General features: G+C 48.1%; 1 protein-coding gene across 8 annotated transcripts in view; it reads right to left on the bottom strand.

The window, feature by feature from the left end:
• Positions 1-12,973, bottom strand: part of LOC129864961 (neuron navigator 3-like) — a 290,755-nt gene that overhangs the window by 134,711 nt on the left and 143,071 nt on the right. For all 8 annotated transcript variants that reach the window (XM_055937305.1, XM_055937310.1, XM_055937306.1 and 5 more), the window contains exon 4: positions 2,273-2,345. In XM_055937305.1, coding sequence (XP_055793280.1) covers positions 2,273-2,345 — 73 coding nt within the window. The remainder of the gene's footprint in view (positions 1-2,272; positions 2,346-12,973) is intronic.

The raw sequence follows: 12,973 nt of genomic DNA, 5'->3' as shown, positions 1-12,973 counted from the left end.
CCACTTAACGACCTGCCACGGATGACCCCTCGCTGGACTTGGCTATGAACTGCAGGAAGGACACTTTTAGAGGTTCACACCTGCTTTTAAAAGGTTTGGTTTAGACTAGAGCGAGTGACCCTTGAATAGATCTCAGCAGGCACGGATGAACCTATCTGCGGGTTAACTGGTGGAACTGAAAAGCGGGTGTTGAATACTCTGGCAGAACAAAAGAGTGCTGGACATTGAATGGTTGTTGTACCGTTTGTTGGCTGTTTTCTAGCATTGAACAGAAAATGAGGAAGTCCAGGTTTATTATGCTATGTATTAAGTCTTTGTTTGCTTGCTATGAAGTTATATCAGGGGTGTTTCCGGGACTTTGACGCATGCGACAAACAAGATCATTAAATCTGGCACATCTGAGGCTGAGGTCGCCCACAAGACGCCTTTCTGGAGTTTTTTTCCTAGAAGATTATTAGATTGTTTTCTTGGAAAAAACCTATACCCTCCAAGTACATCAAACATCCCGTTTCTTTTCAAATTCCATGCCTCGTAAAAACTAAGCACAAGCGTATGGAGGCCTCAAAAGTCTGCAGAACCCATAGCTAATTCAATGAAGCATAGTCCTCACTAGCTTAGGGGTATATGGAATGACTGGCCCACTCCTCATACACATGGTCCAGGGGAACAGAGACCCTCTTCTGGCCCACTCCTTATACACATGGTCCAGGTGGACAGAGACCCCTGCCTGGCCCACTCCTTATACACATGGTCCAGGTGGACAGAGACCCCTGCCTGGCCCACTCCTTATACACATGGTCCAGGTGGACAGAGACCCCTGCCTGGCCCACTCCATACACACATGGCCCAGAGGGACAGAGAACCACGCCTGGCCCACTCCTCATAACATGGCCCAGGGGGACAGAGACCCACGCCTGGCCCACTCATACACATCGCCCAGAGGTAAATAGACCCACGCCTGGCCCACTCATCATACACATGGCCCAGGGGGACAGAGACCCACGCCTGGCCCACTCCTCATAACATGGTCCATGGGGACAGAGACCCACACCTGGCCCACTCGTCATACACATGGTCCAGGGGGACAGAGACCCACGCCTGGCCCACTCCTCATAACATGGCCCAGGGGAACAGAGACCCATGCCTGGCCCACTCCTCATAACATGGCCCAGGGGAACAGAGACCCATGCCTGGCCCACTCCTCATACACATGGCCCAGAGGGACAGAGACCCACACCTGGTCCACTCCTCATACACATGGCCCAGAGGCACAGAGACCCACGCCTGGCCCACTCCTCATAACATGGCCCAGGGGGACAGAGACCCACGCCTGGCCCACTCCTCATAACATGGCCCAGGGGGACAGAGACCCATAACTGGCCCACTCCTCATAACATGGGCCAGGGGGACAGAGACCCACGCCTGGCCCACTCCTCATAACATGGCCCAGGGGAACAGAGACCCATGCCTGGCCCACTCCTCATAACATGGGCCAGGGGGACAGAGACCCACGCCTGGCCCACTCCTCATAACATGGCCCAGGGGGACAGAGACCCACGGCCATAAAAAAGTGACGTAAAGTGACCAAGAACAGGGCTGCAGAGCTGAGTAACCCAATAGCCTGGATATTTAGGTACCTTCTTCAATTCCAGACTGGCAAAGTCACTTTGCTGTTTTTAGGGGGACAGAATTTAGAGTAGCTGGTCAGAGTATTGGGCCAGCTATTTCGGCTGTTCCGATAGGTCAAGGGCATCGTCACCTCCCCAAACTTTAGAGGGGAGTTAACTGACGGGGGTCCAGGACAACAAACACTGGTCTTAAATAACAGTTAGCTAGTTACTGTGGGGCTACTTCATGACATGTTAACACCCATACGAGCAGGGCTGTATATCTGTTTAATAGCAGCTTGTAGGAGGAGAGTAACCTCAAATGGGCCATTCAAAAACTATGCGTAGTTAGGTTGACCGATCCTGCTATAACTCTCAACGACACATTAACTTCCTTCCATCCTGTGATAAATACGTCTTCTAGATCAGGATTTCTTAAAATTTTTCAGCTCGAGACCCAAATGAGAAATTCACCGTCCTTCCGTGACCCAATGACCCAAATCAAGAAGAAATCTAAATATTTTCAGAGTCCAGTTGAGGTACTGACCCATAGTTGAAGAACCCGTACAACCACAGTCCTAGATCCTAGCCTTGTCTCAAGCCACATGGGTTAACAATCATCATTATACATTCAACTTAATAAAAAAAGAAGAATTCAGTCTTACCTTCTGAGGAGAGTCCTTGTACATTCACTCCTCTGGCGTCCAGGAAACTGAGGCAGGCGTCCAAATTCTCGGTCTGAGGACAGAAAGAACATGAGGAGATGAACAACAGTCAGTGAAGGAAAGCATGGTGGTTGTGGAGGACTGTCATGGAGTGGCTACTTCACATTCAATGTGCAGAATGTCTCAGGGGGATGGAGTTAGGGGCTGATCAACCCATTGGCCATAAAGCACCCATTGTCTGATTGTGGCAGAGCCCGTTTGACCCGAACGTGACACAAGGAGTCAGCCAGGCCGTCTGACATAGTGACCACAGTGTGTCCCACCTACACAGCCCACAGCCCCAGCCCTGGTCCATATGCTGTATGTATACAGTACAGGAGATGTGTCCCACCTACACAGCCCACCACCCCAGCCCTGGTCCATATGCTGTATGTATACAGTACAGGAGATGTGTCCCACCTACACAGCCCACCGCCCCAGCCCTGGTCCATATGCAGTATGTATACAGTACAGGAGATGTGGCCCACCTACACAGCCCACCGCCCCAGCCCTGGTCCATATGCAGTATGTATACAGTACAGGAGATGTGGCCCACCTACACAGCCCACCGCCCCAGCCCTGGTCCATATGCAGTATGTATACAGTACAGGAGATGTGGCCCACCTACACAGCCCACAGCCCCAGCCCTGGTCCATATGCAGTATGTATACAGTACAGGAGATGTGTCCCACCTACACAGCCCACAGCCCCAGCCCTGGTCCATATGCAGTATGTATACAGTACAGGAGATGTGTCCCACCTACACAGCCCACAGCCCCAGCCCTGGTCCATATGCAGTATGTATACAGTACAGGAGATGTGGCCCACCTACACAGCCCACAGCCCCAGCCCTGGTCCATATGCAGTATGTATACAGTACAGGAGATGTGTCCCACCTACACAGCCCACCGCCCCAGCCCTGGTCCATATGCAGTATGTATACAGTACAGGAGATGTGTCCCACCTACACAGCCCACAGCCCCAGCCCTGGTCCATATGCTGTATGTATACAGTACAGGAGATGTGTCCCACCTACACAGCCCACAGCCCCAGCCCTGGTCCATATGCAGTATGTATACAGTACAGGAGATGTGTCCCACCTACACAGCCCACCGCCCCAGCCCTGGTCCATATGCAGTATGTATACAGTACAGGAGATGTGGCCCACCTACACAGCCCACCGCCCCAGCCCTGGTCCATATGCAGTATGTATACAGTACAGGAGATGTGTCCCACCTACACAGCCCACCGCCCCAGCCCTGGTCCATATGCAGTATGTCTACAGTACAGGAGATGTGTCCCACCTACACAGCCCACAGCCCCAGCCCTGGTCCATATGCAGTATGTATACAGTACAGGAGATGTGGCCCACCTACACAGCCCACCGCCCCAGCCCTGGTCCATATGCAGTATGTCTACAGTACAGGAGATGTGGCCCACTTGAGGCCAATTACGACACAATACACAGCTGACAGGCAGCAGTAGAGTCAACAGTGATACTCAACCTCCCTCAGAGTGACAAAGTTCTACTGAGTTCGAGGCACTGACCCTTTTATATATGAACCACTGTGCATTCTTTGAGAGTGGCAAACGCCTGCCACCGTTTGCATGGCGGGTAGTCTGAGCCCTCAGCACAGAGGGCTTTCATGAAAAGGTCACCACAGGGCAGAGAGCTCCACTGGGCCGTATTGTACTGGGGCTGTTGTGAGGGCGGGCTGGGCTAGCTGGCTAGGCTGGGCAGACAGGCGGCGTCCAGCAGCAGGGGAGTTTAATGGATTCCTTCTCCATGCTGCTTCAGACTCAACCCTAACCAGCCCTGAGGGGAAACGCCCCCCAAAGGAACAGAGACAACATCTCAGTAGTCTGGTCTGGAGTCTGACCTAGACTGTTGACTAAATGACTGTAATGTAAATGCACGTCTGTGAAGACATCAGACCTTAATAAGCCAATAGAGGAGGACCGCCGGGTGTCTCTGACGACGCCCTCTCTCTCGCCTGCCAGCCCTCTCAGATCCACACACATCTTGGTTGTGATTACATTCCAGTTGTAACAAGGGCACATTCTGTAGCGTATCAACATTGCACGGATGGTGTCCAGCCCCAACCTGGCCCTGACCCGTCTCAGGGTGAAAGGAGGTGGATTTACAGCCAGTCGTACAGACGGATGGGTCTCGTCTGACTTCAATGTAATGTACCACTCCAGCCTCCAGCCCTGCACCAGCCAGTGGTAGCCTGCAACAGGGAGGGCCAGGAGGATGGATGGCTGTTTACTCTGCCTGTATCAACAGGGTCGGGACCAGAACATGGGGATCACAGCCTGTTCATCTGCCTACACAACACAAACAGAACTGGAAGGGATAAAAGAGGCACAGATGTCGGGCTGTTCACATGTGGTATGTTCCACATATGCTTAGCCAGACACCCCCAACAACCTAACAGTTTGATTATACCCGTCTCTCGTAAAAATGTGTTTCAGACATTCATCTCAGAGGAGTGACGTGCTGAGCACCGTACATTATGGTCATCATTTCCCAGTTAAGTCTAGTCTAGTTAGCGAAGTATCACAGACACATTCCTGTTGTTCCGTTGAGGGCGGTTGTGGGGGGGGGGGGGGGGGGGGGGGGTACAGAGGCTACCGACAAATTCAGATGAGCACAAAACATCTGTGGAAATTAGTGTCATAAAAACACAGATGAAATGTAACTAACGAGACACGCATGATATCACCTCAGCCTCCTTGGACTAATGTTTCAATAATTCTGTTTTAAATGGCTACTTAAAAAATATTTACAATGTCAAGTCAAATATCCATGCATGCCTTCACGCAGCTCCGTGCGTCTGTTGGCCAGGCAGGGAGAGGGGGAGGACAGAGAGTCGAGAGGCATGTTGAACGGGCCACACAAAGACAGAGGAGTCAACCCATAGGAAAACAGACAGTAGATCTGTCCGGGAGAGTGAGAGACCTGTATCCTGTCTGATTGTTTTAAAGAAAGACAAAAATGGAACTGATCAAATCTGAGGCAATGTTCTGCAACTGACATTCTGACGTTCTCACCAGAGAGGTATTAGATCAGAGCTACCACTGATTATCTTCTGTCGGTCTTTAGATTTAAATGACATAAACAAAGCTGAATGGTCATTTAAAGTGTTGTTGATAAGTGCAGCCTTAATGTTCCACTGCTTTTTGGCTAAATAAACTGCCATTTTGGTGGGCGGTTCGGCTTTGTGATATATTTTAACGGCTTCTCGAGGAACTCGGATCATTTCTTGCTCCGATGTAAATTGACATTTTACAGATCCACATAAGTCCTTAAAAGCAATTTGCAAATGGAACATTTTGATGAGGCACATTTCACCAAATTTGCACTTTCGGGAACTGACAAGAACACATGCATACACCATTGGAAAATGACTGCTGATTTTAGGCAAGCGCAATTGACATAATACTGAGATCATCTTGTTCAAGTTTATTGTTGTTGGAGTTATAATCATCGTAAATCAAACCATGTTTAATTCACACACTGCACAGATCAAAATGAGGCTCTGATGCTGAATAAATGTTTGCAGTTTACTTTGCTCGCATCGCTCCCAAGTCCCAAAAATGTGTTTTGAGGCACATTGGGTCTCTCCAACGGTTTCAAGTAACCGCCACATTTGGAAAGTGTTATCCCTCAGACACAACTGTCAAATACAAATGGGCCTACGCCTCAATTACAATTGATCTTCTCCAAAAGCAATCTGTTTCAGAACAACACAGAATACCTTGTGTTGGTGCTTCACCACAGTTCAGAACAACACAGAATACCTTGCGTTGGTGTTTCACCACGGCTCAGAATAACACAGAATACCTTGTGTTGGTGTTTCACCACGGCTCAGAACACCACAGAATACCTTGCATTGGTGTGTCACCACGGCTCAGAACAACACAGAATACCTTGCGTTGGTGCTTCACCACGGCCCAGAACAACACAGAATACCTTACGTTGGTGCTTCACCACGGCCCAGAACAACACAGAATACCTTACGTTGGTGTTTCACCACGGCTCAGAACAACACAGAATACCTTACGTTGGTGCTTCACCACGGCCCAGAACAACACAGAATACCTTGTGTTGGTGTTTCACCACGGCTCAGAACAACACAGAATACCTTACGTTGGTGCTTCACCACGGCTCAGAACAACACAGAATACCTTGCGTTGGTTCTTCACCACGGCTCAGAACAACACAGAATACCTTGTGTTGGTGTTTCACCACGGCTCAGAACAACACAGAATACCTTGTGTTGGTCCTTCACCACAGCTCAGAACAACACAGAATACCTTGTGTTGGTGTTTCACCACGGCTCAGAACAACACAGAATACCTTGTGTTGGTCCTTCACCACAGCTCAGAACAACACAGAATACCTTGTGTTGGTGTTTCACCACGGCTCAGAACAACACAGAATACCTTGCGTTGGTTCTTCACCACGGCTCAGAACAACACAGATTCTTCATTCTCATTTTACCCTCAGAGAAGCCATGCCGCCTGTACTGCCACTAACTCAGTGCTATGCTAAGAGTGCTTCAAAAGCTGGCAGGGACCCATGTAAGCTTTTTTACTTTACAAACCTGTTCCATTGAGTTTGAACACTGTAAAAACAGAAGGGTGAACACAGCACACCAAGCTGTGGTGGTGGTGGGCCATAAATTCCTGTGGGCCCTTGTCTAATGAGTGTAATGAGCAAGCCGATGATTTAGGCTAGAACGTCACATAACTGAGATGCTTTACAGCATGATGGTGCTTTAATCACTGTAGTCGGGCCTGTGCTTTGAACTCCACATGTTAACAGGCCCGACGAGGCCTCCTCTCGCTCTGAAACTGAAAACAGCTCAGGGAAACAGAGAGGTTTTAGGGGGAGAAGAAACTTGACCAAGACCATTTATTTGTTTGGTCTTGATGTATTTGGCTCTTAAGGGGAGGTGTTTCTGGTTTAAATAGGCAATTTGCCGTCAAAACAACAAGGCGCCCCCCCCCCCCGCCTCTGTTTTGGTAAAAAGCTGAAGGATAGGCCTGGAGAAATGTAACTACTCTCAAATTCACAGACAGAGCTATGAATGCAAGGACTGATCAAATACATCACAATTAAATTTTTACGCATGTTTTGAGGCTTACAGTGTTTGTTTACATTTGCAGTGTTTAAAAACACTGGAATAAAACAAGCTTATATGTTGGGTTCTGATGGGGTACGACAGTTGACAGAAGGTCATGAGGCATTTAGAAGTTATATTCTTCAAGAATCAATAGGAATATCTCATTCATTTCGAAGTCCAAAAATGGATGTAGCAAACTGCAGATTGCCCCTTTAAGGCTTTTTGTGATGTATGTTACAGCAAAGGTGAGGCAGTTGGTGCTTTCACTCTCTGCTGCCTGCCGCTTCTGAAACCAACCTGAAAGGAAGTGGCTCATGCCCCAACCCCCCCCCTCCATTAACATTCCCCCTTTTTTTCTTTCTCTCTCTTATCCCTCCATCACCTCAGCAGTCAGCTCTATAGGGGGCTGACATGCTGCCTTTTCCATCGATCCCCAACCCCCTTCAGAGCAGGCCCATCACCCTCCATGCATCCAAAGTGGGCGACAGCTGATAAGCCATAAATAAAAATGGAGTCGCTCAAGCGGTCTACTGCCATTGATAGACACAGCTGGCACAAACGACTGGCACAAACGACTGGCACATTACAGCAGAGGGGGCTTCTATACCACATCCTCCCAGGTTAATCAAATCCAATGTAAGAAGCCGGCTCCAATCTAATATCAGTCAAGCTCTGGATGGTGGGTGTGTGAGGGTTAATCTAATATCAGTCAAGCTCTGGATGGTGGGTGTGTGAGGGTTAATCTAATATCAGTCAAGCTCCGGATGGTGGGTGTGTGAGGGTTAATCTAATATCAGTCAAGCTCTGGATGGTGGGTGTGTGAGGGTTAATCTAATATCAGTCAAGCTCTGGATGGTGGGTGTGTGAGGGTTAATCTAATATCAGTCAAGCTCCGGATGGTGGGTGTGTGAGGGTTAATCTAATATCAGTCAAGCTCTGGATGGTGGGTGTGTGAAGGTTAATCTAATATCAGTCAAGCTCTGGATGGTGGGTGTGTGAGGGTTAATCTAATATCAGTCAAGCTCCGGATGATGGGTGTGTGAGGGTTAATCTAATATCAGTCAAGCTCTGGATGGTGGGTGTGTGAGGGTTAATCTAATATCAGTCAAGCTCTGGATGGTGGGTGTGTGAGGGTTAATCTAATATCAGTCAAGCTCCGGATGGTGGGTGTGTGAGGGTTAATCTAATATCAGTCAAGCTCCGGATGATGGGTGTGTGAGGATAAATGGGGTTGTTGCATATTTTAGTTACTCAATATAGATCTTGGGTGACAGTACTAATCATCTCCACTGACTAGTTCTTTCATACGGCTGTCAGATAGGGCAGGTTTTACACAAGCCTTTGAAACTTGGGAAATATACAGTCTCTCTCCTATGTTAACGCACTTGTGTTTTATTTGATTTCCCCTGTTCCTCAGTGTAAAGAGGACTTCATTAATAGTCATGTTAGTTATTTCGCAGCTTTAGCAGAGAGGGCAAGCTTCTTATTGGGGCTGGAGAATTCCTACATTCAATTGTCTTGCTGTATGTTTTCAAATGATATCAAAGAGGACTTTATTCCACCATTGTATTCATTTTCTTGAAGACGAATACAGAAACACAGGGAACTCTGGTCTGCAAAAATACAACCCTGTTCAAAAATACACAAATAGAATAGCCAAGAGGAATTTTTTCAGCTATTAAAATTCATTCCGCATTAGCATAATCCGTCAACCAGTAGCATCCACAGCTTGGTAGCTAAGAATTCACCCTTGCCACTATGACTTCATCATACGTGCGCCCAGCAGTGCAACAATGCGGGCGGAAGTTGCTGTCGCCAGGCTACAATGGGAGCTCTGTCTATCGTGTCTGAGGCTCATCACAGAGGGGGCCAGCGGGGTCAAGTGCTGGCATCTGAAAATGTCCGTCTACATAACCTGCTGGCCAGTCAAGTAGCAAGGTGGGAAATGCCTTCGCAGCTCGCACCATTTCCTGCCACCGACGACCTCACACGACCCCCAATACCTACCGAGCCAAACTAGAAACTGTGGGTGCATCCCAAATAGCATCTCTATTACAGAAATAGTGCACTACGTTTGACCAGGGTGCCATTCAGGATGTATCCCATGTCTCTGCTCCAGGGCTGAGACTTTAGAGGAAAGGATATTGTGACAATCCTCACAATTGATTGAAACTGTGACACTACCCCTATCACATTGAAGGTGATTGAGAGGGTGGCTGTGTCGAGCCAGTTGAGGCAGAATGGGACGAAATAAAAGTCGCAAGGAAAAGTGAAGGGTCTTTTTCAGAGCTGAAATCTCTTGGGGCGTAAATAGACTGTCCATAAAAAAAGTATTTTGGGAAGTGTACCGTATTTATGGAGAACACGAGGGAAATAGAGATGAGGCAACGAGGGAGAGAGAGAAAGAGAGATGAGGCAAAGAGGGAGAGAGAGAAAGAGAGAGAGCGATTGAGACAGATGGAGGCGGTCAGGAACTTCAGATTTGTCAGGGAGAGAACAGAGATAGATCAAAGGTTAGCAATCCCCTGGCAGAACCTTTTTAACGAGTCAGCTTTTTTCCCTTTTAACAGGACATCCGTCGAGCCCTCTTTTTTTATCATCAGAGATTAAAAGGGTCCACGTGGGGTACAACTGGAACATAACAGGCCTGTAGGTGTTCCTTCGTCAGTTCTAGAATAGTCTACCGTGTAGACACATGAAAGGGTTGTCCCCACCCCAAAGGAAATTGTCCTCCCATGTAGGAAGAATGGAAATTGGATGAGGGTTTGGAGCAAATCCATGGCAATGAGCAATGAGCAATGAGATAGAAACTCAAACAGAGATGCACAGCTTCAAGCCTCCACAGACCAGCTGATTTTCATTCATTTAACTAGGCACATATTTCTACCTGGGAGAGGTGCGTGTGCTGCCAATGGATAACATTCATCAAGTAAGTGGGAGAGAGAAAGGAAAAGCAGCAGGACAGTAGAATACGACGGCCAGAGTTGTGACTAGAGAATGATCCTATCCAACTCCATTTATAAACGGTGAAAACACTGTTCCAACTATCCAGCTGCTCACGGCAACTTCAGGTCAATGATCTATTCCAGGGTAATTCAACTCTTACCCTACGAGCTCCAGGGTACTGCTGGTTCCTCTGTTCAACCTGATCATTCATTGCACCCAGCTGGTATCCCAGGTCTAAATCAGTCCCTGGTAAGAGGGGAACAATAACAACAAGTAGTGGAACTGGCTTTGAAGTCCAGATTTGAATGAGAGGGATATATGGCATCGTAGTGACACCCAGGGACACTCCCCAGCCTCGCGTCATGAACCTTCATATGTCGCATCATTACCAGACCAACTGATCCTCATCTCACAAGGATAGGATTGACAGCTGGAGCTGGCAACTCCAATGACCAACCGGTGCAATAAAACAGGACAGATGTTGAACAGTGTAGCCACAAAGGAACGCACGCCAACACTTCACATCAGGTATACATGATCCATCTAAGAGTGCTAATACCAGACTGTATTAACACTGACAGTGTCGGGCGAACGAGGTTAATGGGATGGGCGCATGCTGCGTGTCCCTCACCCGTCCGTCTTGCGCACCTGCCAACAGATTGGCCCCAGATGGCGCCTGGCTGCTTCACGAATCCTTAACCAACACCTAACTCTGTTATACCTTCCATGTGACCATTGGACCATGTGACGGGAGAAGGAACCAACCAACCTCACTTCAACTGACTAATGCAGCCCGAGGCTCTCTCTCTGAGGGAAAATACTAGGTTAAAGTGCTGCTCGGGGAAAGCCGGCATCACTGCCTCAAGTCTCTGTAAAAATAAAGATAATCACTTTATAATCCCCACGGGGAAAGTTTGTTTACGGCTCTGTGCATACATTAAAACACATCATCAAGCATAGACGAAGGACAAATGGAAACAATTACAGACAACTAATTCAATCAGAATAGAAAAACATTCAATTCATGAGCGATTCTATGATTCATCTGTAAAACTACACATCAGTAAAGTGCCAACTACAGGGGTACTGGGGCTTCTTAGACTCCAGCGACTTCAGAAGGACAGTGAACTGAGCACACGTCATGTCTGCGTTCCGCTGATGTGGCTGCGGTTGACTAACGACGCCATAAATGAGCTTTATTTTTCTGCTGAACAGAGCCTTTCACGATCCAGGCTGTCATTCTCTGTCAGACCATCATTCCTTCACCAACGACTAAAGAAGAAGAAAACTGCTCTGTTCAAGGGCCCTGTTTGTGCATATCTAATTCCCCTGGCTACTCCATATACAACTAGAGAAGAGGCGCTGTCAGAAAGCCTTGGATTTAACAGTGGAAGAGAGGCGTGAAACATGTTGTGAGATGAAATGTTTAACAGACGCGGAGCTCCGACGTGATGTCTTAATGAACAGCGTGTGAGTTCCTCCCCACATGGCTAACCCAGTGTAAAGAGACATCATCACACTGTAATCCCTTTACACTGCCTTGTCCTTGAGAGAATCTCCATTGCATTTTCTTGATTCCTCGCATCCTCTCTCCTCGACTCCTTCTCAAAACCCATTGGATGAAATGGGCAGAGGAACCTGCCCTCTGTCCATCTCATCCAATGGGTTTTGAGGAGACCAACACAAAAAACACCCAGGAAAAATGTACTTACTATGACTGAGATATGTGGTTTTCCCACCAAACTATCTTAAGATGAATGCACTAACTGTAAGTGTCTCTGAGCGGCTGCTAAAAGACTCAAATGTAAATGAGAGAGGATGTGCTAGGAAACACACTTGAGGTTCTTCTCTTGTTTGGCTCAGCCTGCCTCTGAAGAGCGGTCATCCAGGCTCCCCACTGAGACTATATTGTACTGTGGGTCAGGATGTGGTCTACAGAAACTCCCAGTCTCAGTTCCCAGTAAACCCAACCCCAAACACACCAAGCGGCATGTTTGGAGAAAGGCTTGCTCGGAATTCCAGAATCGACCACCGAGAATGGCACGCCCCTTGGAATCGCTGCCATCCCGCACATGTAAAGTATTCAAGATTTCCTCCCACGTTTTCTCACCCCTGGTACCCCCAGTTGGCAGGGATGCCCTACCTCTTGCTCTTTCACTAATGGAGAACAAACGTGTTGGGGTCAGTTGATGTTCACTACTGGCTGGCTGGCCTTAGACTAGCGCTTAGCCACGTGCTCTTCCAGCCAGATCAATTAGCCGACCTGAGCAGAGTCAGATCAATTAGCCGACCTGAGCAGAGTCAGATCAATTAGCCGACCTGAGCAGAGTCAGATCAATTAGCCGACCTGAGCAGAGTCAGATCAATTAGCCGACCTGAGCAGAGTCAGATCAATTAGCCGACCTGAGCAGAGTCAGATCAATGGGAGAGACTCTATTATGCAATTTAGTGTGTGAAGTATAGCTGGAGCCGTGTTGGAGAGAAGTCTGTTCCTCCGACTTCCTCAGGCAATAAGAGATGCTCCTCGCCTGCTGAAAATAGTTTCTTCAGTATTGTTCAGCTACACAGCTACAATCTCCAAAAT

The sequence above is a fragment of the Salvelinus fontinalis genome, chromosome 11 (genome assembly GCF_029448725.1).
Source record: "Salvelinus fontinalis isolate EN_2023a chromosome 11, ASM2944872v1, whole genome shotgun sequence".
Lineage (NCBI taxonomy): Eukaryota > Metazoa > Chordata > Actinopteri > Salmoniformes > Salmonidae > Salvelinus > Salvelinus fontinalis.
The sequence above is the reverse complement of the archived record's forward strand: the minus strand, read 5'-3'. Positions and strand labels throughout refer to the sequence as shown.